Genomic DNA, 26958 nt, shown 5'->3' with positions numbered 1-26958 from the left:
GCGAGCGCCGCGGGGATGGCGGCGAGGCGCGAGCTGGCGGCGCGCGCGTTGAGCTTGGCGTAGAGCACGTCGTCCAGGTCCCAGGCCAGCAGGCGCCGCAGCAGTACCAGCGACTCGTCGAAGTACTCGGCGATCATGACGAGCGAGAAGACCTCCTCCACCTGGCGGATGAGGCCCGCCAGGTAGGCGGCGTCCTCGCGCGGGCTGCGCTCGTTGTCACCGCCCAGGTCGTAGGCGAGCGTGTTGTGCGCGAACATGGCGAAGTGCTCGCCCGCGCGGTAGTAGGTCTCGGGCGCGCGCAGGAAGGCCTCGAGCGACGCGTTGGGCACGCGCCGGAAGGCAGGGCAGTACTGGTTGTAGTAGCTGAAGAGCGACTCGAACATGGCGGCCGGCTCGCGCAGGATGGTGACGTAGACGGTGCCGGGCGGCATGAGGCGCTCGAGCTCGGCGCGGTCGAAGCGCAGGTGGCTGGCTAGCACGTGCGGTGGCCGCGTGGCCGGGTGCACGAAGTGCGCCGAGAAGTTGCGCGGGTAGCAGAACTGGTGCTCGCAGCTCGGGTGCGGCAGGGCCACCGTCAGGTTGTGGCGCTCGGCAAATCGGAATAGGATGTTCTGGACAGTCGTGCCTGCGGTCTTGTGCGTCTTCAGGAAGGCCACCGTCATGTGCTTGGGGCGGGGCGGTGAGTCCCGCAGAGGCGGGCAGCTCAGAGGAAACAGTTTGGGGTACCTGCGGAGTTAGGGGGGCGGGTATGCAGGGGGGAGGGTGTGAGTGGGCTGCTTCTCGACCCCTGCCCCTCCCCAAGGATGGTGAGATGGGCCACGGAATGGCCCAACCCGGACTGTACCCATGAACCGGTAAAGGGGTATGCCAGGTGGCCTCTAATATGACCCCCATGATCCCTGCTGGCCTCTGGGTATACGCTCTTGTGTATTTCCCTCCCCATGAATAAGAACAGGACTTCTTGATGCCACTAAGGAATAGAATACGGCAGGAATGATGGGATGCCACTCCTGAGATTACATTATAAAAAGACCGTGGCTTCTATCTTGGTCTTTCTGTCTCTGTCTCTCTCTCTCTCTGGAATAACTCATGCAAGGAGAAGCAAGCTGCCCTATGGGGAGGTACCGGGTGGCTACAGGTCCTGAGGAACTGGGCTCTCATTCTTTCAGCCTGCTTGAAGAACTGAATGTTGCCAGCAAGTGCATGAATGAGCTTGGAAGGGGAGCACGTCCAATCAGACCTTCGGATGAGACTGCACCCCTGGCAGCCAGTTTGATCGCAGTGCCATGTGACCTTGAGCCAGAGGTACCCAGCTAAGCCACAGCTGGATTCCTGGCCCACAGAAGCAATATAATAAGTGTCTTTTTAAAATGATTTTTAAAGTTTATTCATTTATTTTGAGAGAGAGAATGAGAGGGAGAACCTGAGTCAGGGAGAGGCACAGAGAGACAGAAAGAGAATCCCAAGCAGGTTCTGCCCTGTCAGCACAGAGCCTGATTCAGGGCTTGACCCACAAACTGCGAGATCATGACCTGAGCTGAAATCAAGAGTCCAATGCTTAACCGACTGAGCCACCCAGATGCTCTAGGATAAGAAGTGTTTGATGTTTTCAGGTGCTAAGTTTTGAGGTAATTTGGTTACACAGAAATAGAAAACTAATACCAGGACAAAGGCCCTTGGAGATCTTTGTGGAAGTCTCCCCTACACATGTAGAAATTGAGGACCAGAAGGAGGAAAATCATTTACATTATCTGGCAACTCAACAAAGTTACCATATTCTCTTGTTATCTATCTTTTTTCTTATTTTTACGCTTTGGCTCCTCATCTTGTTGAGTGGCACGGGCTTTGAGGCAATCTGTTTGTTACATGATTTTGTTAAATTCTCTGGAGCCTCATTCATTCATTCAACAAGGTTTTTGGTTTTGATTTTTGTTTTGAGCACCTACTATGTGTGCCAGGCACTGTTCTAGGCTCAAGAAATATGCTAGTATAAAAGCCAGACAACAGGGGCACCTGGGTGGCTCAGTTGGTTAAGCGTCCAGCTTTGGCTTAGGTCATGATCTCACAGTTCGTGGGTTTGAGCCCCATGTCGGGCTCTGTGCTGACAGCTCAGAGCCTGGAGCCTGCCTTCCGATTCTGTGTCTCCCTCTCTCTCTGACCCTCCCCTGCTCACACTGTCTCTATCAAAAATAAATAAAAAACATTAAAAAAAACCCAACCAAACAACAATGCTAGCCTTCATGAAGCTTTCATTTCTGTTTCCTTATTCCTGATCAAGGGTGTTTGGGATTACAGATGACCTGTAAGCTCCCTGCAGACTTTGAGATACTCTTATTTCTAACCTAAGCATCATGTAATGAGGAGAAGTCTAAGCAGCTTTGGGAACAAAACACCACTGAGATTTCCTATCTGTGGCCAGTTTGGGCTCAGGATCATATTTACACAGATGCCCTAATGAAAGACCAGCAACTCAGGGCCCAGTCACGCCATTCTCATGGGCAGGCCATGTAGGAAGTGGGAAAGTTGAGGCCCTGGGGGTGCAGGGATTTGTTGGGTCACAGTGAATCAGGGAGCAGGACAAGGGAGTCCAGGTAGTCATCACGTGTCGTGTATCAGGGTGACTAACGGTCACACACAGCATCATTCCCATTTTATGGATGAGAGAACGGGCTCAGAAAAGTGAGGGGATTTGCCCAGCACAGCAGAAGTAATGAGAAGTTATTTGCAGTCCTCTGGGAAGGCGCTCCGAATGTGAGGCCGTGGGAAGCATCTGGACGGGATTAGAATCCCAGTTTAGTCTCTGACTAACTCTAGGACTTGAAGCAACCTTTCCGTGAAGACCAGCCCCTGCCCAGGGAGGTTGTGTGGATCTAAAGAGAATCTACAGAAAGCACTACTAGAATAGAGGGAAGGAGGGCCACCTTGGCTGGCTCAGTCAGTGGAGCATGTTGACACTCGTCCTTGGGGTCATGAGTTCAAGTCGCATGTTGGGCTTAGAACCCACTTAAAAAATAATAAATTTAGAAAAATAGAGGGAAGGAAACAAGCCCAGCAGAAGACAGATCCTTCTGGCAGAGAGAAGGAATGGGCAGGAGAGCTCCCAATTCTGTTGCTGACCAGGCAAGAATGCAATGCCCCTGGGTCCCATCCATGCACCGACGCCCTGCCCCCTTACCAGCTGAGCTGTGCCCCCTGGTGGATGAGGAGGCTTAAGGTGCTGCACCCCAGCACCAGCAGCAGGATCTTCCTGCGGCTCATCATCTTGGAGGCCTGCTGCACGTGCTGGAGGATGGGTGGCATGATGGGGTACCCGGCCCTGGACCAGCCAGGGCCTCGCTATCCAGGACTCCCTTCGCCGGCACTCATGGGGGCTCCTGGGGCTCTGGTAGCGGGGCCAGTATTCCTGAGAGGCCTGGCAGGAGAAGGAGGCAAACAGGTTTGCAGTGGGCAGAGGAGATGGGCTGTGGGCCCCAGCAAGACTGCTGCAAAGGAGAGCTCCAAAAGGTGGGGTGAGCAGAGAAGCCAGAGAAGATCGGATTCCTGCCTCCCATTACCAAGACCCTATCTCCGCGCAGCTCTAGATAACTTAGTCTTGGGTGGAATTACAGGCTCTGGGGTGTGGCCAGCCCTGCAAGCTGTGGCCACTCCTCCCTTGAGCCCTGTCTCAGCTTCTCTGCCTGGCCCTAATTCGTCTTTGTCTTGTGGTCATTTGTTTCTGTCTTCTACCGCACAGCCCCCCCCCGCCCCCCAAGTAGACTTGCCTTAGCACCAGCGCTTGGCTTAAAGCACAGAAGTCTCAATTCAAAGTTTCCCTGCTCCGGGATTCCTTGCCTGAATGCTTCAGCCAAGAGTTGGTCTTGACTCCCCAGAGACCGAGGTCCTCAGAAACCGCTGACTGGACCTATGCCTTCTTGACACGGGTAAGGGAGCAATATGCGGGCTTACTCCATGTACTGTACTGTTACATACTTAATTCCATTTAATCCCCACCACACCCTAACACGGGCATTACTCCCCATTTTACAGACAAGGAGACTGAGGCTCTAAGACATGGCGCTACTTGTCCCTGGTCACACAGTTGTTGGCAGAATCAGGATTCAGCACTGCTGTTTCTGGCTCCAAAGCCCATCCTCCTAGACATAATGTGTGCTGCTTTCACAGAACACAGATTTCTCCATCCCTGCTCTGGACTCTGGTAGTTCTACATGCTTCTGAGCCTTCCTAGCTGGGCTCCTGCCCTGACAGCCCAAGACCAGTCAGTCATTGAGAGAAAGGAAGGAAGGACTTGAAATCCCAGAACGCTATCTGGATTCCATCCCCAGACACCTGAAACCCTGGCCACTCCATCAGCTGACTCTGCAGTGAGAGGTGCCTGGACAAGGCCATGACATGGCAGCCAGGGAGAGGGGAGAGAGGTGGGGGGATGGGGAACACAGGGGGGCTCCTGCCTGTTGCCCTGCTGAGATTCTCCAGAAGAAGATGGGCCTCCATTCCAGGTGAGTGGCCGGAGTAAGAGGCGGAAGCAGGGAGGGCCTGGTTTCCAGCCAGTCACCTGTCCCCGCACAAGTGCCTTGGCTCAAGGGCAGCCTGGCCTTTGGTAGTGCTAGCGGAAAGACAGCTTCAGCAGCAATGCCTGTCTCCCCACTAGGGTGGCATCTCTGTCTCAGGGGCCTCGGTCTCCAGGTCTGGGTTCAGCTTCAGCCTCACACACATACCTCTCGAAAGGGGACAGGGCGCCTGGAACCTGTGGGCATTTGCAGGTTTGTGGAACTAGGACACCTGGGTCCCAGGAGGGATGAGGTAATGTGACAACTTCGACCATCACTTCCCCCTGGGGCCTAGAGCTTGGTTTCCAGTCCTCCTTCTTTACCACTACCTTCCCCTCTCCTCTCATTAATCCTGGATTACATTTAAACCTGTTTGGGAGGAATGATGTCCTGCTTAGGCCTCTCCTTTCTCCCCAGACCCCATCCCCTGGTTTCCTCCACCAGCCTGCAGACGGACTTAATCTGCCTGGAGCCGAGGGGGGTGAAGGGTCTGCCACGGAGCGCAACCAAGGGCACAACCAAGGGCGTGACAAAGCCTGAGGTCCTGCTGTCTTTTCAAGGATTGCTAAGGGCAGAGAAGGGCTGGCAATGCGGGAGTAAGGAAACCTACAAGAGAAGTCACGGCCTGTGGCCTCTGCCACTCATCTTGTCTAGAGGATCTGGTGACAAGACAGGAGTTTCCCAAAGGGGCAAAGTGGGAAGTCGACCTATTCACATCCCTGCTAAACTCACTAAAACTATCCTATTTTCAGAGGACTCTGGGTCAGCCAAGGAGGCGAGGCCTGGAGGGAGCGCCACCGGGACTTCCCCTGGGAAGTGCTTCAACCAGGCCACACAGAGGACAACAGGGGGCTTAGGGGTCTCCTTCATCCCACTCCTCTCCAGGTCTTCGCCCTGGGGACCCAGTCAGCCAGGCCCTTGTCTAAGTTCCCCTCAGAATAGGGCATCATTAGCACAAGGACTCCATGGACACCACCTCCAAGGTGGGCACCAGTTTCTGCTTCGCTACTGTCCGTGTTGAGAGGCTCACCACCTTCAGATACAGCCTGGTCTGTCTCTGAGCAGCCTTAGCTGTTTCTAAAAGTTGTTTCTGGGACAGCTAGGGTCAGCTTACTGCTGTTCGTGCCCGACTCGGCTTGTCCCCTTCCACCTTCCATCTGCGTGATTGCTAGTGTTGCCGCCCTAGACCACATGAATCCTTTTTCTCCATGACGGACCTTCAGGTATTTGAAAGCAGTAACCTTGTCTCCTCTGGGTGGGCACTAGGCCAGGCTAAACATTCCAGGTCCTGAGAGAGGGTGCTGCTTGGACACTGGAGGAGGCCTCCCTTCCCTTGCCAAGTTCTCTCCATGATGCCTCCTCTGGAGACGGAGTCAGGGCACTGGCACCCGGGGAGGGGGCTGGCTGGGGCTGGATCTACCCTCTGTAACCTCCAGGCCGGGGTGGGGTGGGTGGCCGCCTCCCGGGGCCCTGGCTCCTGCCCTTTGTATGCTTCACACGACGCCTCTGCCTCCCCTGTGCCTTCTCCGTGGAGAGAGTTTCCCTCTGCTGTCCCAGACAGGTCAGGATGCCCAGCCTCATCAGAATATTGGTGCTAATTTTAGGCAGAACAATTTACCTCCGGCTGCTGCCTGGTTTTGCAAATTGCTTTCCTTTCTCCAGGGATTCAAAGGGAAAAATGGTATAGCTAGGCAGAGCCTGAAAACTGGCCTGGACACCCACCTGCTCCCGAATAAGCCCTTTTCTCTCTCCGCTCCCAGCATGAGGGCCAATATGGGTGCTCTTAGAGGGGGAGGGTGTCCTGGCTTGGACCACCAACCCTGCGCATTGGATGACCTGGAGTCTCTGTCCTTACTAGAGGATGGCACAGCCCAGTGAGGGAAGCTGCCCAGGGCACTAGAGAGGACGGGGCCAAGGGCTCAGGAGGTTGCAATTGAGTGGCTTAGGAGATCAAATATCTTTCCACCTCTCTCTTTTCCTTCCTTTTTCCTCCCAGCCTGCTGCCAGGTCCTCCCCAGCCCCCTCTCCTTGCCATCTACCCCCACGTCATCCCTGCCTCCAAATTCCCTTCATCCTCTTCTCTCCATCACTACTGCCCCTCCAGCCCCCATTCCCTCAATTTCATCCTCACCTACCCCGGGATCCGGTCACCAGGATCTGGTCACCAGAGGGGATAGGCCAGACTCACCCTCTCACCCCAGCTTCTCTCCTTTCCCAGGGGGTAGAGCGCGCCCACTCCCACCCCCCCGTGCTCTCCAGGCACTAGGCCCCCACGACGCCCTCCCGCCCACCCCTCGTCCCCCGTCCCGGTCCGGTCCACCCCAGTCCCCCGGCTCCACGCCGGCCACTGCAGTACTTACGCCGCGGGCTCTGCCTCCGACCCGGCTTTGGGGTGGTCGCCGCTATCTCCAAACCCTTGTCCCGAAATCCAGTGCGGATCGGAGGGCGCCGGGGGCCTGAGCGCCGAGTGCCGGTTCGCTCGCCTCTCCGCGCCTGGATGGGATCAGGTGGCGGCTCCGCTCCTCTCCGCTCTGCCCGCCGCCCGCCCCCCATCGCACACCGGAGGCGGGGCGGGGGCGGGGGCCCGGCAGCGTGCAGGGGAGGGGGAGGGGAAGGGGAGCGGGAAGGGGAGGGGGCAGCTCCAGCTCGGACTCGAAGGCTGCCCAGGAACAGTCTCCGGGTGGCGTCTTCAGATGTGGGCATCGCCCGGCAACGTTGCAGAGAGGTTCAGCAATGTGGCCAGCATCTTGCCCTCACTCTATAGAAGGGGAAACTGAGCCCCGGAAGGTTTCTGGATACTCTGGCCATTGCTGGCCATTGCTGGGCATTCCTGGGCTCTACTGGACGACCTTGGCCTGGTGGGTCCTAGGGGAGTTAGAGACACAGGTACCTTTACCAGCACCTACATGCTCCCTCCCTCCTCCCCTCCTCTGTCCACCTCTAGCCGAGAAGCATAGCTCCAGCCTGGAGGCTGGTCCCATCTGCCCTCCCACCCCTGGACACCCTTTCCTTCCAGCCCCTGAGGCAATCCCATTGCTGCTGACTCTCTCCTACCCTACAGCAGAACTCCAGACTCACTTGCTCCTGACCAGAGCCTTGGCGCTTTGTACTGGGAATCTGAGAACCCAAGTCCAGCCCTTGTTGAACTTAAGGCCCAGAGTCAAGGGCCAACTCCCTGGGTCTGGATACTTTCAGCTTTAGGTTAGAGAGCTGTTCTTGGAGCTGCTCGGAGACTGCAGAGATGATACATGTGAAGGCTGTGTGTAAACTCCTGTGTGGCTGTGTGTGTGTGTGTGTGGAGGGTGGTCCTGAATTTTCTACTCCCTTCTTAGCCCCTAACTCCTACCACCTGGAGCTGGGCAGCAGCACCTCCCAAAGTCATGGCAGACACCAGCAGCCCCACATTTAGTTCATGGGTTCTTGTGGACCCCTGCTTTCTCCTGCCCTGTTGACCTAGTAGGGCAAGGAGCCTGGAGCTGGGACAGCCAGCCCAACTGGGACTGCAAGGAATTGGATTCCATCCTAGCCCCACGCAGGTAGTTACTGTGCGTCGGCCCTTGTTAAGTGGGTGAAGAGAGCGGGGACTCTTGGAACCAGGAGAACTGCTTGTGGTCCCAGTTTGGCCTCTTGAGAATGTCAACTTCTCTCTGCCCTGGTTACCCCCTCTGCACAATGGGAGGTTCTGTCCTGCCTGGGTCCCAGAGCTGTTATGATGAGGTCCCACATGTCCCCTTCTGGCCCTAGCTACATTACCTCCTCACCCATCAGAGTTTATCCTGCCTTGGAAACCCCTATCACCTTCCCCAGCACATACACATGCCTAGGGCCCTCCAGCCTCACATGACCTGCCAGCAGCTCACCAGTCACAGGGAGCAGAAAGATGCTTTCTGAGCATCTGCCTGAGTGGGCTGATGAGCTAGAGGGCAGAGGACCACTGTCTTTTCTGGGCTTCGCTTCTCCTTTGGGAGTGTCAGGAGACTGGGATGGTGATGGTGGTTTTAAGAGCAAGGATCAAGGCTTGGACAGGAGGAAAGAGAATTTCCTAGCCAGGGCTATGATATGAGCAGTGTTCCTGGCCCAGTCATTTTCTTTTCTGTTGAACCCACCTTCCCTCCACCTGGCACCCCATTATTTTTCCCTGCTCTCAGCTACTTCCGTTTTTGGGAGGGGTCAGTCAATGAAATGGAGCATGCTCGAAAGGAGATATGAAGAGTGTGGGTGTGGAGGGGGAAATGAGACCATTTTATGTGAGTTTTCCAGCTCACCCAACACCACACACTCATACAAGCAGTGAGTGTCAGTGACAGGGCAGGGCTGGAATGGGAAAGGGACCTCGAAGCAAGTGGTGGAGGTGGAGAGAGAAACTGAATTGACGGATCAGAATAGGGAAAGATAGAAACTGGACAGGCAGGGGGCATCTGCTCATTCCTCCCTCAGGTGGTTGGCGGGGTGGGTAAGAGAGGCAGCGTCGACTCCTCTGGTAGGCTGGTGGAGATGAGGGGACAAAAAGTCCTGAGTTCATTTTCGGGACTAAAAATGAGGCAAATCCTGTCGCCCGAAAGACCTTTTCGTTGTTTGTTTTTTCCCATTAATCATTAGGATGCACCTCTTGAACGCCAGATGTTGCGAGACAGCAAAAAGACCAGGTCCCTTACTACGTTCTTGCGGAGGAGGTGGGGAAAAGGGGGCAACACTTTAAAAACAAATGGCAGATGTTTGTACATGTCGTGGGAGCTCCAAGGAAGGAAAGGAAAGGAAAGCGGGAGGAAGCTTGGAGACATTTGAGCCGGCCTGATAGGTGGAAAAAGGGGTTTTTCTGTGGCCCTTCCCCCAGGTCGGCAGCTGGAACTCAGCCCGCTCTTCTCCCGACTCCGATCCTCTTTCAGCCCATTCATCCATTCGTAGGCCGGGGGTGGGCGGGCAGACAATCAGATACTGTTTTATCACAGGCATCGGCTGCAACCTCTCGCTTGGCGTCCACAACCCGCGGCCGCCGGGGGAATGAGTCCTTTAGGACTCCCAGAGGAACGTAAGCGTCCGGGCCTCTCACGCCGGAGTTGGGAGTCGGGCCGGAAGGCTGGAGACCTGCGCTTGGGCGGGTCAGACGCAGAAAACACGCCCTTAGGGCGGGGCCATCTCCTCCCACAGCCCCGCCCACGCTCCAGTTCCAGTGTTCCCCGCGCAACAGCCCGGATCGGTCCTCCCGGAGTCGGACCCTCAGAGAACGAGACTTGAGTACTACGACTCCCAGAAGGCTTCGCGGCCCGGCCGCTTAGAGACCTTCGGGGATCCGAAGGGGAGTGGGCCTTAATCCGCACGGCCTGCCAACCCTCCAGCGGACGTGGCGTAAGACGCTGCCGGAAGTTCCGGGAAGTGGGCACCAGGTCTGGCCTGAACTTCCGGGTTGGTCGCGCGCCTTCTTGCGGCTAAGATGGCGGCCGAGCATCCCGAACCTCCCAAAGGGGAGTTGCAGCTGCCGCCGCCGCCACCTCCTGGGCATTATGGCGCCTGGGCTGCCCAGGAGCTTCAGGCCAAATTGGCAGAGATCGGAGCTCCGATCCAGGGTGAGGAGATCGGGAGGTCAAGAGCCGGGGCAGCATAGGCCTAGGGAGAAGCGGAGCTTGGTTACCCCGGAGACCCGGAGGCGGTGGGGAGGGGCGGAGGCGGACCGATGGGGCCCGACTTGGCCCAGCGGGCCTGCTCTGCCTCACCTACCCCCTTGATTCTGTGCTTTGCCCAGCAGGGAGTCGCGAGGAGCTGGTGGAGCGGCTGCAGACCTACACCCGCCAGGTAAGTGTTGGCGGCGGGACATCAGGCTAGGCCGAGATTCCGGAGGCCTTCACGATCCCTCACGACTCGACCTTCGTTCCTTTTGCACCAAAACCCAGCAAGCAAATGCTTGCTGTTTTTGCTTGTTCTTGTCATTATCTGGCCAGTTGTAGTTGTTTATATATAGCGATTCTCTTCAGTACCCAGCCAAGCTCTGGCAGACTGGCACTGGTTACATTGTGTTGAATGAATGGGAGGGAATGTCGTTTTGTGGAACAGCTCTTCTTGGACTGACCTGGAGTTCTTTCTTTCTCTTTTGCAGACTGGCATCGTGCTGAATCGGCCGGTTCTGAGAGGTGAAGATGGGGACAAAGCAGCCCCCCCTCCCATGTCCGCACAGGTAAGGAGGCTATTCCTCTTTATAAGATGCCTTCTGTTCAGATCGCTCCTGTCACATTAAGTGTATTGAGGATACAAGTAACCGATTGGGCAGAGAAGTAATGCAAAGATAGACTTGGGAGCTCCTCAGTGTTCCGTAGGTTCTGATCCTTACCACCTGACTCCGTGTCTGTTTCCGTGTGTTTCTCCAAAAGCTGTCTTTTAAGGTTCATTTTAAATAGTCTGGAAGCCAGACTTGATCCTCCTTCTGCTGGAAATAACCCGTTTTTGCTTTCCAAGGGCACAGTTCTCATTTTATTTAGTGAGACATTATGGCTCACTCCCTGATTTGATTTCATACCCTCTACATTTAGTGAATCATTGGGACACACTGGCTTCTGTGTTTTAAGTCTTTTCAACTTCCGTGTCCTTTCTGAGCCAGGATATGACTTTTTCTCTAGGACAATGGCTCTGACTTGGGTTTTGTTGGTTTCTGTGTGTGGGATGAGGAGTTCCCAGGTGGCCTTTAGAGATGTTCTTCAATCTCCTGAAATTGGATGCAAAGTCTGTGTTCTTCTTTTTCTGGAGAGAGAGTCCATAGCTTTCATTGGTTGGTGCCCCAAAGTTAGCATTCTCTTTATTGATACTGCCATAGAGTATTCTTTCCTTGAATGCAAGAACTGTTTGTTATTTGGCTTTGAATCCCAGCATCTGGCTCACAGTAGATCCCTGGCAAATATCTGCAGTAGATAAAGGTTTCCTAGTTTATGTTCACGTTTTTTTCCACAGCTTTCTGGGATTCCAATGCCACCGCCACCCATGGGACTCCCCCCTCTGCAACCTCCTCCACCACCCCCACCACCCCCACCAGGCCTTGGCCTTGGCTTTCCTATGGCAGTTGGACCCCGCCCACCAAACTTGGGGCCCCCGCCTCCTCTCCGGGTGGGGGAGCCTGTGGCTCTGTCAGAGGAGGAGCGGCTAAAGCTGGCGCAGCAGCAGGCGGCATTGCTGATGCAGCAAGAGGAACGCGCCAAGCAGGTAGGACAGGTGGCAGCTTGGGCCTGGGTCTCCTCAGGGTCCTAAAGGGGAAATGGAGCCTCAGAGAGAGCTGGGTCCTGGAGCCAACCCTTCTGGGCAGGTCTGGACCAAAGACTAGAACATGGGCCCTAGCCTGGAAAAACCTCAGGAAGCAGGATGTGGCAGTGTGGCCCGTGGGGTGGGGGTGCTGATGTGAGCTTGTTTCCTTTTTTAAGCAGGGAGATCATTCACTGAAGGAACATGAGCTCTTGGAGCAGCAGAAGCGGGTAATGCCTCCCATCCTTTGGCCCCGCAGTCCTGTCCATCGGCTGTCCCTTCTAGTGCTTAGTGTCTGTAACAAGATGTACCACTCAGGTTTTCCATGGAGGTCATCTCATCCTTAAGTGCCAGTATCTCCCAGATACTCCCGACTTTTCTGGAGCCCGGAAGTTGATAAATGACAGACTGTGACCTGTTTTTGTATGGCTTGCGAGTTAAGAATGGCTTTTCTTTCTTTCTTTTTATTAATTTATTTTTAATTTTTTTTAAGTTTATTTAGCTATTTTGAGAAGGAGAGACCAGGGGAGGGGCAGAGAGAGAGAGGAACAGAGAGAGAGAATCCTAAGCAAGCTCTGCTCTGTCAGTGCAGAGCCCGACACAGGGCTTGAACTCAGGATATGTGAGATCATGACCTGAGCCGAAATCAAGAGTCAGTGGCCAAATGGACTAAGCCACCCACGCACCCTTTTTTTCTTAAGTTTATTTATTTTGAGGGAGAGAGAACACACGCATGTGGGTGGGGAGGGGCAGAGAGAGTGAGAGCAAGCGAGCGAGAGAATCTCAAGCAGGCTCCATGCTGCCAGTGCGGAGCCCAGCTTAGGGCTTGATCTCACAAACTGTGAGGCCATGGCCTGAGCTGAAACCAAGAGTTTGTTGCTCATCTGACCGGAGCCACCCCGGCACCCCCAAGAATGGTTTATCTATCTTTAGATTTTTTTTTTTAATGTTTGTTTATTTTTGAGGGAGAATGCAAGTGAGTCAGGGGCAGAGAGAGGGGGGCAGAGGATCCCCAGGAGGCTTTGTGCTGATAGCAGTGAGCCTGATGTGAGGCTCGAACTCTTGAACTGTGAGATCATGACCTAGGCCGAAGTTGGACGCTCAACTCACTGAGCCACCCAGGTCCCCTGGTTTATTTATCCGTTAAGGATTATTAAGACAAAAGGTAAACAAGTCAAGAATATACTATAGTCTTTTCAATGGTTCGTATAAGATATTTATTGTCTAGCCCATTACAGAAAAAGTTTGGTAATCTGTATTAGTTTTATAAGATATCATTTTAGGTACCTTGGGGAGGACTTTGGATCAACTTCGCCATTTGTATCATATTCGGATTAAATGTGGAGGGGTGGGTTAGGAAACGATCCATAAGACATTCAGTCCCAGAGATGCGTTTTATCAGTTGTTCCCCAGTGGATTTTCGATCGTATTAGAAAATAAGCGTTAATAGGACCAGAACTATTTACAAAGTGCTCTTTTTCCTTAGTTGTACTAGATCTTGAAGAGCAGGTTTAAGAAAAATATTCATTGTTCTTTAAAGAGAATGTGTTGGGGCACACGGGTGGCTCGGTTGGCGGTGTCCAGCGCTTGGTTTCAGCTCAGGTCATGATCTCACCATTTGTGAGGTTGAACCCGGAGTTGGTCTCTGCACTGACAGTAAGGAGCGGACTTGGCCTTCTCTGTCTTCATCTCTCTCTCTGCTCCTCCCCAGCTCGTGCACTTGCATGCGCTCGCCTGTGCGTGCACGCGTGCGTTCTCTCTCACTCTCAAAATAAGTAAGTAAAAATAACCTCTTGGGGAAAAAAAACCTCTCGTTAGAAAATAGATGGTAGTATGCAGCTAAATGTTAAGTTCTCTTTTAGGAGTGAGAAGTTTCCTGGGTGTTTTTGGGTATATTTCCAGGGGTTTCCTTTTCTGTTGTGCGGCCTCCTGCATTTGGATGAGTAGCCTAGAAAGGTGCAGGTGGTGAGGATGTCCCAGCTCTAGCGGTACCTGATTGTTCTCCTTGGGCCTGTGACTCAAAGAACGCACTTGCCAGGGGCTGCCCGCCTAATGGACGTCTAAGCTGTGTCTTCACTCCATGTCTCCGGTAGGCAGCTGTGCTCCTGGAGCAGGAACGGCAGCAGGAGATTGCCAAGATGGGAGCCCCGGTCCCCCGGCCCCCACAAGACCTGGGCCAGATTGGTGTTCGCACTCCTCTGGCTCCTCGAGGTAAGATCTTGGAAATGGAGGGGAAGGAAGAGGAACACGACTGAAAACTCTCACACGTAAGTACGTGCCCCACAAAGTGCGCAGATTGGAAGCGTCCAGTCTGGTGAATTGTTGAAAACCGGACAGCTCATGCAGCCGGCACCTGGCCAAGAACCAAAGTGTTGCTGGCACCCCCTAAGGGTGGCTATCACGCTGACCTTTAGCAAAGAAGATAATGTTTTTAGTGTTTATTTTTCTTTTTAAATTTTAGTGTTTTTAATTTATTTTTGAGAGATAGAGACAGTGCAAGCAGCAGGGGGGTGGGGGGGTCAGAGAGAGAGGGAGACACAGAATCTGAAGCAGACTCCAGGCTCTGAGCTGTCAGCACAGAGCCTGACGTGGGGCTCAAACCCACAAACTGTGAGATCATGACCTGAGCTGAAGCCGGACGCTTAATCCACTGAGCCACCCAAGCGCCCCTAATTTTTCTTATTTTTGAGAGAGAGAGCTCACACTTGAATGAGTAGGAGAGGGGCAGAGGGAATCCCAAGCAGGCTCTGTGCCATCAGCACAGAGCCCGATGTGGGGCTCGGACTCATGAACCATGAGATCATAACCTGAGCCGAATCAAGAGTTGGATGCTTAACCAACTGAACCGCTCAGGCGCCCCCAAAGAAGGTAATTTTTTAAATGAATGTTTTGTCTCTTTTGACACTGGATTTCTTTCTTCTCACAGTGGCTGCTCCAGTGGGCCCCACTCCCACTGTTTTGCCCATGGGGGCCCCAGTTCCCCGGCCTCGTGTGCCCCCGCCACCCCCTGGAGATGAGAATAGAGAGGTGAATTCGGTGATTTCTTCCTAGGGACGGGAGAGTGTGGTTTGGGAGGGACTGCTTCTGGATTTTTAGAGAAGAATTCTGGGAGAAGAGGAGAGGACTTCTGGGGGTGGGGGCGAGGGAGGAAGCCATGCTTCGTTCAAGGGTATCGAGGTATGGTAGGAAATCGGGTCTGGGGTCTCTTTCTGGGGCAGGGTTCTGAGGGGAGCTGAGGGCTGACTTGGTCCAGTGCGCGTTGTCACTCTCTGCTGTTTACGTCCCCTGGCCGGCAGCCTTTCTAGCACAAGAGGTGGGGATCCTGAGGCCATCCCCTCTCCCTGGGTTGTCTGTTGCAGATGGATGACCCCTCCGTGGGACCCAAGATCCCCCAGGCTTTGGAAAAGATCCTGCAGCTGAAGGAGAGCCGCCAGGAAGAGATGAACTCTCAACAGGGTGAGTGTGTGGTGTCCCACGGGCAGCAGGGACGGATCCTGGACAGGCTGAGGCCGGGTCTGCAGGCTTCTGTCCCTTCCCCACGGAGGGTGTGACAGAGAAACTGGCTCTTGGTAACGAGGAGTTACTGCGGGCGAGTGGCAGGGTCACCCGTGTGAGGGGTCTGATGGTCACCGTCTCCCTTACAGAGGAAGAGGAAATGGAAATGGACACTCGCTCGTCCCTGGGCCAGTCAGCATCAGAGACCGAGGAGGACACAGTGTCTGTATCCAAGAAAGAGGTACGGGATGGAGCTGAGCCTGGACGGGATGTCAGGGGACGGGATTTGGGCGCTAAAGTGACACCAGTTCTAAGTGTTTCATATGTAGCAGCTGCTATTTCATGCCAGCTTCTGTCCTAAGCATTTTATGGATATCTTTCATTTAATTGCCATAAATCTTTGGAGTCCAGAGTACTGTGCGTGCCTGCGTTTTTTGGCTGCAGAAACCGAGGTTCTGAGAGGCGCAGTAATTTACTGAAAGGCACACAGTGTGACAGGGGCAGAACTTTGGAGTCTGACTTCAAGGCCTCTTTTTTTAGCTATCTGGGGAAATTGGATGAGGAAATTAGGAGGCAGGCGTGGGACTTGGATTCTCTGACCCAGTTGGTTTTCCTTATTTTGGCAGAAAAATCGGAAGCGTCGGAACCGAAAGAAGAAGAAAAAGCCCCAGCGGGTTCGGGGGGCGTCCTCTGAGAGCTCTGGGGACCGAGAGAAAGAGTCGGCCCGGTCCCGTGGCTCGGACTCCCCAGCGGCCGATGTTGAAATTGAGTATGTGACCGAAGAACCGGAAATTTATGAGCCCAACTTCATCTTCTTCAAGAGGATTTTTGAGGCTTTCAAGGTACAAGGAGCAGCATACTCTGAAGGGGCAAAGCTGAGCAGGGAAGGGGCAGGGATGGGGAAAGACAGAGTACGGAGGGCCTCTACGGTGCTGGGTTCAGGGACAAGGGATGGGTACAGGGCTGGGATTTCCATGTTGTCTGCCTCCTCAGCTCACGGATGACGTGAAGAAGGAAAAAGAGAAGGAGCCAGAGAAACTTGACAAACTGGAGAACTCGGCGGCCCCCAAGAAGAAGGGCTTTGAGGAGGAGCACAAGGACAGCGATGATGACAGCAGTGATGATGAGCAGGTGAGGCCCGTCCCCTTGGGGGAGATAGGTGCTGAGGGTGGGCGACTGAGACGCATCCCACGAGGGACCGTGGTGAACTCTCGGGAAGGAGAGGCCCTTCGCGGGGAGCCGGGCAGTGTGGTTCACTCCTCATCGTCCTGCTCAAAAAGAGTGATGGCTTTGTTCCAGGAGAAGAAGCCAGAAGCCCCCAAGTTGTCCAAGAAAAAGTTGCGCCGAATGAATCGCTTCACTGTAGCCGAACTCAAGCAGGTGAGATCGAGATGGTCCAGCAGAGCCCGGAGCCTGGCTGGGAGACCCCATGAGGAGCTCCTAGAAACCCACATGGGTTTTGCATGGGGGACAGGGTGGAGGGTTTTGAAGGAGGCCTGGGTGAGTTAGGTATGTTTCCTTTGGGGAAGAAAAAGAGAAAGTTTCAGATCTGAGAGGCTGGGGCTTCCTAGTGGCGCGTTGCCGTGTTTTCCAGCTCGTGGCTCGGCCTGACGTTGTGGAGATGCATGATGTCACCGCGCAGGACCCCAAGCTCTTGGTTCACCTCAAGGCCACTCGGAATTCTGTGCCTGTGCCACGCCACTGGTGTTTTAAGCGCAAGTACCTACAGGGCAAACGAGGCATTGAGAAGCCCCCCTTCGAGCTGCCAGACTTCATCAAGCGCACAGGCATCCAGGAGATGCGGGAGGCCTTGCAGGAGAAGGTGAGGGACCGGGCAGGGCTCGCATCTGCCCTGCCGGAGCCGCATCCTTAACAGCAGCCTGTGTCAAAATCCGGAATCTCATTCCCCAAACCCACCTACTTCCTAATTGTCTAATTATCCATTCTCCAGAAGTCATCCCTGCATATGACACAGGGTGGGAGGGAAAGGCCTTGACTTGGGAAGGGAAGACAGACCTCAGTGTTCCAGGCTAGCTGACCTGCCCCCACGCTCAGACTTCTAGTTCTGAGTGGCTCAGTTTCCCCCTTGCCTCCTCACTCGTCCCCTGCCTACACTGCCAGCTCTGAGCGATCCGCGCACAGTGACTCCTTTTCCTACAGGCTGCTTTTGGCTGTGTCTGCCGTTTTCTGCTACCTAAGCGAGCCTGCTGTGTTTTATGGCTAGAGATCCATGGCGGTCATGTAACTTCTTAGATTTCAGTTTTTAAAGTAAATTTCTTGAGTAGGTAATACTTGCGTGTACTGCAAAAGGTCCAGGAGGTACCAAAGTACACGATGAAACTTAGAGTTAGACTGCGGTCACCCAGTTCTCTCTGAAGGCAGCTAATGAGGTCAGCCTCTTGATCAGATGGCTTAAAAAAATATTTATCAACATAACGTAGTTAAGGACGATTTTATATGATACATCTGTTTTGCCCAACATGGATTATTTTTGAGAGGTCTAAACAAGAAGGATTTCTGGAGACTTTTGGGATGAGATAAATGAAGTTTTCCTTTATGTCTTTGGGAGCAGGAACCAGATCTGTTAAGAGGCAAACTTGGTGAATACCTCTTATGACCTACCTTCTGCCATTCTCCACAGGAAGAACAGAAGACCATGAAGTCCAAAATGCGAGAGAAGGTTCGTCCCAAGATGGGGAAGATTGACATTGACTACCAGAAGCTGCACGACGCTTTCTTCAAGTGGCAGACCAAGCCCAAACTGACCATCCACGGGGACCTGTACTATGAGGTTCGGGTGCCGGGGCTGGGGACCAGAGCTGGGCCTGGGGTCACGGCTGTGGGACTCCTGGTTGGGAAGGCTTTTGAAGCTGGTGCAGTGACTCCCACTCTCAGCCTGAGAATTGTCCATCAACTCCCTTGGTTGGAGTGGAATTTGAAATCTTAAAATGAGGTAGTTTTTTGGGAGGAGAGATTCACACCATGTCTTTTTTTTTTTATGTTTTATTTTTATTTTTGAGAAAGAGAGACCATGTGAGCAGGGGAGGATCAGAGAGAGAGGGAGACACAGAATCTGAAGACAGGCTCCAGGCTCTGAGCTGTCAACACAGAGCCTGACACGGGGCTCGGACCCACAAGCTGTGAGATCATGACCTGAGCTGAGGTCGGACACTCAACCGACTGAGCCACCCAGGCGCCCTCAGACCATGTCTTTAAAAAATGATAATTGGTTAGGAAGAAGGGCCAAGGGTAGATGGTTTTAGAAAACAATTAGTATGGAGGGTGGGAGAAAAGTTTGTTTGTTTTCTTGATCCTTGAAACAGTAGTCACCGTGATCCTAGGGAACTTTTGAGCTGGAAGCACCTTGGAGATCATCCTGTCGGGTCCGTCCTTTTACAGATGAGACAGCAGGTCCTAAATCTGGCCATGTTCTTCTAGGGGGTTAATGTCAGCCCTGGGAGTCTTGGTTCTTCCCTCCGTGCTGGCCTTTGTTTCTTTTTCCTACCTAAGCCAGGGAAAGGCGTGCTGAGAACCAACAGGCACTGAGCAGCCCCCAGGGGGATTTGGTACCCGGTGTGGATTGGGACTTCTCCTCTTTGTTCTCTTGTCCTCTCACCCTTGAACTCCCTGTGCGTGTCTGGTGTTCCTAACACAGCGTGCTCTGCTTTTTTCCCAGGGGAAGGAGTTTGAAACTCGACTGAAGGAAAAGAAGCCAGGAGATCTGTCTGATGAGCTAAGGATTTCCTTGGGGATGCCAGTAGGACCGGTGAGTGCCAGTTACCTTGACTGGGGAAGCCAAGAAGAGGGTGGGGATTGGGGCAGAAGGGAGACAGAGGACAGGGTCGGGCAGACGATCTCCTGCTCTCTTGCCTGCAACAGAACGCCCACAAGGTCCCTCCCCCGTGGCTGATCGCCATGCAGCGGTACGGGCCGCCCCCGTCGTACCCCAACCTGAAAATCCCCGGACTGAACTCCCCCATCCCCGAGGTAAGCTCCCTTACTTCCTTCACCGTTAGCCGCCCCTGCTTCGTGTTTTCCCTTCGCTCATCCCGCCATGTCTTTCTCTCTCTCTTCCCCCTCCCCCAAAACAGAGTAATAGTTTTTGTTCTTCAAAAACATCTGACCTGCTCTTTGTAAAATAATCGATCAGATTTAACAAGTTCAAAGATGAAACTAAGTCCCCCGTAATTTCGCCACTCAGAAATAATCAGATTTAAAATTTGGTGGATGTGTTTCTGATATGTAAATTGATAGAAATAATCTTATCTCAAGAATGGTATTAAGTTTTCATTTTTAGTTTTATTTATCTTGTTAACATTTATTTATTTTTGAGAGACAGGGAGAGACAGCGCGAGCAGGGGAGGGGCAGAGAGAGAAGGAGACACAGAACCGGAAGCAGGCTCCAGGCTCTGAGCTAACTGTCGGCACAGAGCCCGATGCGGGGCTCAACCCACGAACCATGAGATCATGACCTGAGCCGAAGCCGGAGGCTTAACCGACTGAGCCACCCAGGCGCCCTGAGTCCATTTTTTAAAGTACCTTTTTTCAGTTTCAGGCAACATGGGCTCTACCATGAAGGCTAAGGCTGTTAGTCCACTCTCTGCCTCCCCTCTCCCCATCCTCTTGTCTCTGGATTTTCGTGGCTCATTACTTTTGCTTTGTAATGCCTTATGACATTTACTTCTCTGAAATCATAATTTCCAGAGTTGCCAAGTGCTAGTTTCTATACTTTGTAGTGGGAGTTTTCTCTAGGGCTTCAGTGTTTGTTTTGGAGCTCAGGAGCAGAACTGACTTGCGTTCCCTCTCTCGCAGAGCTGTTCCTTTGGGTACCACGCTGGTGGCTGGGGCAAACCCCCAGTAGATGAGACTGGGAAGCCGCTCTATGGTGACGTGTTCGGAACCAATGCTGCTGAATTTCAGGTATAGGCCATGACTGTCTTATTTGAGGTCATGGAGGTGGTTTTTTTGTTTTTTTTTAAATGTTTTTTTAAAATTTATTTTTGGTACAGAGAGAGACAGAGCATGAGAGGGGGAGGGGCAGAGAGAGAAGGAGACACAGAGCCGGAAGCAGGCTCCAGGCTCTGAGCTGTCTGCACAGGGCCTGACGCGGGGCTCGAACCCACGAACGTGAGACCTGACCTGAGCTGAAGTTGGAGGCTCAGCACCCAGGCGCCCCGAGGAATGGAGTTTAGAGACAGTTGGTTTATAGATTCATTATCAGGGAGGAACTGGGTATTCTGAAACTTCAAAGTCTGGAAAAGGGTGTGCACATTCCTGGGATGCGGTGCAGGCTCTCCACTAGGATATGAGCTCTCCTTAGGCAGAGCCTGTGGTCTGTCTCTACTTTTCTTTCAGTTTGCAACAACCAGACTCGTGATAAGTTTATCGTAAACATTTGCCGAATGAATGAACGATCTCTTTCAGACCAAGACTGAGGAGGAAGAGATTGATAGGACCCCTTGGGGGGAGCTGGAGCCTTCTGATGAGGAGTCTTCAGAAGAGGAGGAAGAGGAAGAGAGTGATGAAGACAAACCAGATGAGACGGGCTTTATTACCCCTGCGGACAGGTGGGGAGAGCAGGGTCTGCCTCTGACGTAGTCCCGTCACTGGGGGCCTTCTCTTTACTCCAGAGCTTGTTTCTCTCTTCCAAGCGGCCTCATCACTCCTGGAGGGTTCTCGTCGGTGCCGGCTGGAATGGAGACCCCCGAACTCATCGAGCTGAGGAAGAAGAAGATTGAAGAAGCGATGGATGGGTAAGGGAACGAGGCAGGGCTGAGAGGGAAGGACTTTCTCTTCCCTTCAGCCTTCGGGTTGGCCAGCTGACTTGTCCCCCCCTTTCCTTCCCTCATGAATCAGTTACTGAACACCAGGCACTGCTCTAGGCAGTGAAAAATGCAAGGTAAGCAGTTCATTAGAGAACAAGGTAATTTCAGATGGGGATCGGATGGTGGAGCACAGTCAGCTAGACAATGGGATGTAGAGGGATTTGGGTGGTGGGGAGGACTTTGGCAAGGCCTTGCTGAGCTGTCTGAGCTGAGAGCTGAATGTTAGGAAAGAGCCAGCCACAGGGTGATCTGGGGCAGAAGGAGCCAGAAGTGCCTAAGATAGGCATGGGTTTCACATGGTCCTGCTCTGGAACTCTCTTATTCGGGACAGAAATGTGTAGGATTGTCCAGTCTTCTTGATGAATTGACCCCTTTTCCATGAGATCATCTTTTTTGCCCAGTCTGTTTTTGGTTCCATTTTCCTACATTTTAGATTAATAGAACATTTAAGAAAATACTTTTTTAATGTTTGTTTATTTTTGAGAAGGAGAGAGGGAGTGGGGGAGGGGCAGAGAGACAGAATCTAAGCAGGCTCCTGGCTCTGAGCGGTCAGCACAGAGCCAGACGTGGGGATCGAACTCGTGAACTGTGAGATGGTGACATGAGCTGAAGTCAGACACTTAACTGACTGAGCCACCCTGGCGCCCCAATGGAACATTTTTTTATGACTCCATTTTCTCTCTTTTGTCGACTTACTAACTGTTAAGCTCTGTTTTGTTATTTTTAGTGGTTGCTGTAGGGTTTGTAACGTCCATCTTGATCACAGTCTACCTTCAAGTGATCTGCCGCTTCTGGAGGGCTAAGGCCCGAACAACAGCACGCTTGTTTCTCTCTTGCCAGCCTTTGCACTGTTGTCACGCTTTTTACTGTTACATGTTATAAATCCTACACTGTGTGGTTAATCTTATTTAAAAGGTCAGTTATCTTTCTTTTTTAAGTTATCTTTTAGTGAGATTTACATATTAGGCGTATATTAAGCTATGTAATTACCATTTTCGTGTTCTTTCATTTCTTTGTATACAGAGGCTTCCTTGAACATTTCTTGAGTGTTTGCTGGTCAACTCTTTCAAGTGTTGGCAGTCTCATTACTTCTTCACTTGTCCTTTCGAAAAAAAATTTTTTAAATGTTTATTTTTGAGAGAGAGGGAGAGAAAGAGAACACGCACACGCACGCATGAGTGGGGGAGGGGCAGAGAGCGAGAGGGAGACCTAGAATCCACAGCAGGCAGGCTCCAGGCTTTGTGCTGTCAACACAGAGCCCCTCGCAGGGGCTCAAACCCATGAACCATTAGATCATGATCTGAGCTGAAGTTGGAGGCTTAACTGACTGAGCCACCCAGGCGCCCCTCAAAGATTTTTGGGAAGATTCTGGCCAGGTATGGGATTCTAGGTTGACAGTGTTTTTTTAATTTTTTCTTTCAGTATTTTACAGATTTGCTGTGGTGTCTTTCTTGAATTGTTTCTGCCGAGAAGTCTGTTTGCTTTCCTTTATTGTGGATATGATGTGTCCTTTTTCTTCTGGCAGCTTTTAAGATTTTCTCTCTTGTTATTTTGAACAATTTAATTCTGTGGAGTGTGGCGTAGTTTTCTTCATGTTTCTTTGCGTGGGGTTTAGTAAGTATCTTGAATTTGTGAGTTAATCACTTTTATGAATTTTGGAAAAAATCTGGCCATTATTTCTGCAAATATATTTTCTGTTCCCTTTGCCTTCTTCTCTCCTTTGGTAACTCCAATTATACATGAATTAGATCTCTTGAAGTTGACCTCCTTCTCACTGATGCTCTGCTCATTTTGAAAATAACTCTTTCCTCTCTGTATTTCGTTTTAGAAATCTTCTATTCCTGTTTCTTCAAGTTTGCTAATATTTTTTCTGCCGTTTCTAATCTGACGGGAATCCCATCCCATGTAGTTTTCGCCTCCAACCGTATGATTTGGATCTTTTCATATGTTCTGTGTTTCTGTTTTTGAACATATGGCATATGGTTGTAATAACATGCCAGTTCTGGGGTGATTTAAATTAATTATTTTCCTCCTTAAGGATTGTATTTTCTGCTGCTTTGCATGCTTGTTTACTTTTGTTTGATGGCCAGACTGGGTGAAATTTACCTTGTTGGGCCCAGGGTTCTTTTGTATTTCTTTTTTCTTTTCTTTTTTTTTTTAATTTTAAGAATGTTTTATTTATTTTGAGAGAGAGAGAGAGAGAGAGAGAGAGAGAGAGAGAGAGAAAATGAATGAGTGGGGGAGGGGCAGAGATAGAGGGAGACCTAGAATCCGAAGCAGGCAGGCTCCAGGCTCTGAGCTGTCAGCATAGGGCCTGATGTGGGGCTCAAACTCACAAACCTTGAGATCATGACCTGAGCTGAAGTCAGATGCTTAACCGACTCAGCCACCCAGGCGCCCCTCTTTTGTATTTCCACAAATCTTCAGCTTTGTTCAGGAACACCGTCAAGGTGCCTGGAAACAGTGTGATTCTCTCAAGTCTTGCTTTTCGCGGGTGGTTCTTTCCCTGGCTCCGGCACTTTCCTCCCACACAGTGTGTCCCCTGAGTACTTGAGGACCCTCTTTAGGTCCCTCGAGTTCTCAAATCTCTGTGCTGCTGTCTCTTCCCTAAGACTCTCCTGTGATCTTAGCTGCCTTGGTCTCTCTGGATTTGGGGCTTCATCCCTTCAACTCATGACGTCCTCTGGGCTCTACGAGCGCTCCCCCTCCGTGTTTCATGGCTTGCGGACTCTCACTGCAGAGCCCCCCATTGGTCCCCCATGTCCAGTGACTTGAAGTCCTTTGTTTCATGTGTTCTGCCTATTTTTTGGTTGTTTCAGGTGGGAGGGTAAATCTGGTCCCTGTTATTCCTTCTCCAGAAGCAGACGGTTCAGGCTTTGCATAATCCAGGAAGAAAAGAAGGAAGGGTACTGTGGCCAATTGGAGTATAGGAAGCAGGGATTAGGTTAAGACTGGCTCCGATGGCTCTTGCACCCTAGGAAGCACCGGAAGTTTAAAGTCTCCCTGCCGGAGCCCCAGGCACAACACTGGGCGGGAGCTATTCTAGCGTCTTCTCTCCTGCCATCTTCTCTGTACCACACTTCTTTTGGAGATTTTAAGCCTGACCCTTAGCTCTTCTTCACATGTGGGAATCTTGGTCTCTGATCCTCTAAGCTTGGTCTGGAGGATATCTTAACTCAGTCTCTGTATCCCTTCCAGGCTGTATTTTCCTAGAATCAGCACCGACCCACCCCTCTCCCCACGGACCCAGTCCTCTCCTCTGTGGGTCTCCAAAACCTCCAGAGGCAGCCTAGGCATTGTTTTTCCTCTGGGTGGCTTGGAATCTCTTCCGGGAGCGGGGCGGAGGTGCTGCTCATGTTCTTTTGGCTTCCTCTTCTGGAAACCCTTTTGTCTCTTCCTTTTTGGGCCTGACCCCCTTGTCCTCTGCAGAAGTGAAACACCTCAGCTGTTCACTGTGTTGCCAGAGAAGAGAACAGCCACTGTTGGGGGAGCCATGATGGGATCAACCCATATCTATGACATGTCCACAGTGAGTACTCTTTTGGGGGCTGGAAAAGGGGGCAGAAACTAAGTCTTCTAAACCCCTCCACAGATGACAAGACGCTGGTCCTTTTTCTAGGTTATGAGCCGGAAGGGCCCCGCTCCTGAACTGCAAGGTGTGGAAGTGGCCCTGGCGCCTGAAGAGTTGGAGCTGGATCCCATGGCCATGACCCAGAAGTACGAGGAGCACGTGCGGGAGCAGCAGGCACAGGTGGAGAAGGAAGACTTCAGTGACATGGTGGCCGAGCACGCTGCCAAACAGAAGGTAGGGGTCACAGGGGAACCCGGCTGGGTGTGAGCCAGGGACTCCCTTTTCAGTGGAGTGGTGTCCTCTCTGTCTGCTGCCCTGAGCTTCCCTGATGCTGGGGACCTTAGAAATCCTCTGGTGGGCTGCCCTTTTTAAGGATGCTCAAACAAAGGCACAGGGAGGGGAACTCATCCAAGTCTGAGAATCCAGTTTTAGCACTTTTTCCACAGAGCTGTGTGGCTGAGTCAGGCTGCCCACCCTTGTCTTGGGGATCAGTGGGTTGTTTGACTTGTTGTAACCTGTTTCTCTTTCTCTCCTCCAGCAAAAGAAACGGAAAGCTCAGCCCCAGGACAGCCGCGGGGGCAGCAAGAAATACAAGGAGTTCAAATTCTAGGTCCCCCTCCCACACCTGGCCCTCCTTTCAGCTCCTTGTCTGGATGCTCGGGCTTCACACAGGGTCCCCAAGAGCCAGCTCTCCCACAGTTCCCAAGGGCTTGTCATTTCATGTTCTTAATTTAGATCTGTTTTGTAAATAAAGCTGTTTCCCAAGGAAAGAGATGCATATGTAACACTTCTGATCCTCCTTCCGTTTTTTTTTTTTAAGTTTATTTATTTTGAGAGAGAGAGAGGGAGGGGCAGAGAGAGAAACTCTCAAGCAGGTTCCACACTATCAGTGCAGAGCCTGACGTGGGGCTTGAACCGTGATATCATGACCTGTGCCGAAAATCATGCTTAACTGACTGAGCCACCCAGGTGCGCCTCCTTCCATTTTTTTAATCCCCTTGGGCAAAAGGGCTAAAAAAATGGGCTTTTTCTGCAACTTCAGGGCTGCCCCAGTGACCGTGGGCATGCACGTGGATCAGATGTTGCAGTTGAGAGTGGGGATACATTCAAAGCCATGCTGAAATTGTTTTACCACTGCCTGCTTTTGTAGGAAGGCGCTGGGGCAAGTATCCCTAGATCTGGTTTGACCTTACTGCTTTGTCCTTGGGGACTAAAAATAGCCAGCTTAGCACCCTGGCTGGGCTGAAGAAATGCAGTGGGCTTGGGAAGTAGGCCAGGTCAGGCCTTCCTAATAGACCTGTGGCCAAGAGTCCCAAGTCCTTACCAGGGAGCGAACACAGCGCAGAATCTAGATTGTCCGGAGTCCATGTGAACCCCTGGGTAGTTTCAGTCACCCAGCCTCTAAGTTGGGGAGGGGGGAACTGGCTTTCTCCTGGTTCCAGTCTGGTGTCCAGATGTCTTCCCAACAGGCTAGATAGACTAGGTTGGACTTCAGGGGCCCAACGGGCATTTGCCGGATGCTGGGAGAGAAGTCATACTGCTGTGGTGCTACTGGTGTTGCTTTGCTGGAAGTGCACCAGCTGAGATGCCGATGTCAGGAGGCTTCAAGATGGTTTCTGGAGGTGATGGATGGGGGCGGAAGTGTGGGCGATCCCGTGCAGAACGCGGCAGTTGATGTAGGCCTTGGGAGAAATAGGATTTTAGAAATTAAACGGTGAGGCAGAGAAAATATTACAGGTGGAAGCAATTGAGGGCAGGGATGGGGGGCTTGGGGCTCTATAATGCTTCATTGGGGCGAGGGAACTAGAGACAGAAAAGGATGGCTCCAGATGGGCCAGGGCCTTTTGGACTTCAGGTCCCTGAGCCCCTGCCTTCGGTGGAGAGCAGCAGAGACGGAAACTTCACGGCCCGCAGACGCACCACCGATCCCTTTGTAGGTTGTGAAGAAACCCCGGGGCGGCAGAGCAGGGGCCCAGCAGGATGCCGCGACGCGGGCTTGGGCCGCTCTGTCGGCTCCGGGGACCCAGGGGGCCCGAGGCGCGCTCCCGCGGCAGGCCCCCACCTTCCCCCCGGCCGGGGCCGCGCCCCGGAAAAGCGGAGTTTCCGCTGGCCAGGCTGTTGCTGCAGAGAGCACGGCGGGGGAGGGGAGGACCGGGCCGGCTGGCTGCCGCTCGCGCCGCAGATTTGAGGGGAGGGTGCGGCCGAGCCGGCCGGTGTCGAGGACTCCCCTCCTCGGGAGCTAGAGGAGCGCGCCCACAGGCTCGCCTGGGGCGCGGGCGCGAGCGCGAACCCCTCCCCT

The 26958-nt window shown here is 52.7% G+C and overlaps 2 protein-coding genes across 6 annotated transcripts in view; one reads left to right on the top strand and one right to left on the bottom strand.

The window, feature by feature from the left end:
- The window catches only part of GAL3ST3 (galactose-3-O-sulfotransferase 3), a 7798-nt gene extending 683 nt beyond the window's left edge, over positions 1-7115 (bottom strand). Inside the window, exons 1-3 of the mRNA XM_029957380.1 lie at positions 6908-7115; positions 3176-3412; positions 3-726 (exon numbers count right to left, since the gene is read on the bottom strand). Coding sequence (XP_029813240.1) covers positions 3-726; positions 3176-3300 — 849 coding nt within the window. The 5' untranslated portion in view covers positions 3301-3412; positions 6908-7115. The remainder of the gene's footprint in view (positions 1-2; positions 727-3175; positions 3413-6907) is intronic.
- A 2828-nt stretch (positions 7116-9943) lies between these two features.
- SF3B2 (splicing factor 3b subunit 2) lies at positions 9944-25444 on the top strand. Of its 5 annotated transcripts, none has more exons than XM_029915358.1 (22): positions 9944-10111; positions 10291-10337; positions 10639-10716; positions 11484-11732; positions 11948-11998; positions 13862-13979; positions 14695-14795; positions 15128-15224; positions 15413-15504; positions 15890-16105; positions 16257-16394; positions 16563-16643; positions 16858-17085; positions 17905-18054; positions 18940-19029; positions 19143-19250; positions 20076-20183; positions 20688-20830; positions 20915-21016; positions 24518-24617; positions 24708-24893; positions 25198-25444. In XM_029915358.1, the coding sequence occupies exons 1-22, from the start codon at positions 9979-9981 to the stop codon at positions 25267-25269; spliced, it is 2688 nt and encodes an 895-aa protein (XP_029771218.1). In that variant the 5' UTR covers positions 9944-9978; the 3' UTR covers positions 25270-25444. The 5 variants fall into 5 exon arrangements, with proteins under 5 accessions (XP_029771218.1, XP_029771219.1, XP_029771217.1 ...); XM_029915359.1 differs by having other exon boundaries at positions 10288-10337; positions 11951-11998; XM_029915357.1 differs by having other exon boundaries at positions 10288-10337.
- Positions 25445-26958: the final 1514 nt, after the last annotated feature.

This window comes from Suricata suricatta, chromosome 11 (assembly GCF_006229205.1).
Source record: "Suricata suricatta isolate VVHF042 chromosome 11, meerkat_22Aug2017_6uvM2_HiC, whole genome shotgun sequence".
Lineage (NCBI taxonomy): Eukaryota > Metazoa > Chordata > Mammalia > Carnivora > Herpestidae > Suricata > Suricata suricatta.
This window is presented reverse-complemented; position numbering and strand designations above follow the sequence as displayed.

Coding starts and splice junctions, on each gene's coding strand:
- SF3B2 (XM_029915357.1), top strand. CDS start 9,979: ATGGCGGCCGAGCATCCCGAACCTCCCAAAGGGGAGTTGCAGCTGCCG. Junction 16,395..16,562: donor ACAGCAGTGATGATGAGCAG/GTGAGGCCCGTC, acceptor GCTTTGTTCCAG/GAGAAGAAGCCAGAAGCCCC. Junction 24,618..24,707: donor ATATCTATGACATGTCCACA/GTGAGTACTCTT, acceptor TCCTTTTTCTAG/GTTATGAGCCGGAAGGGCCC.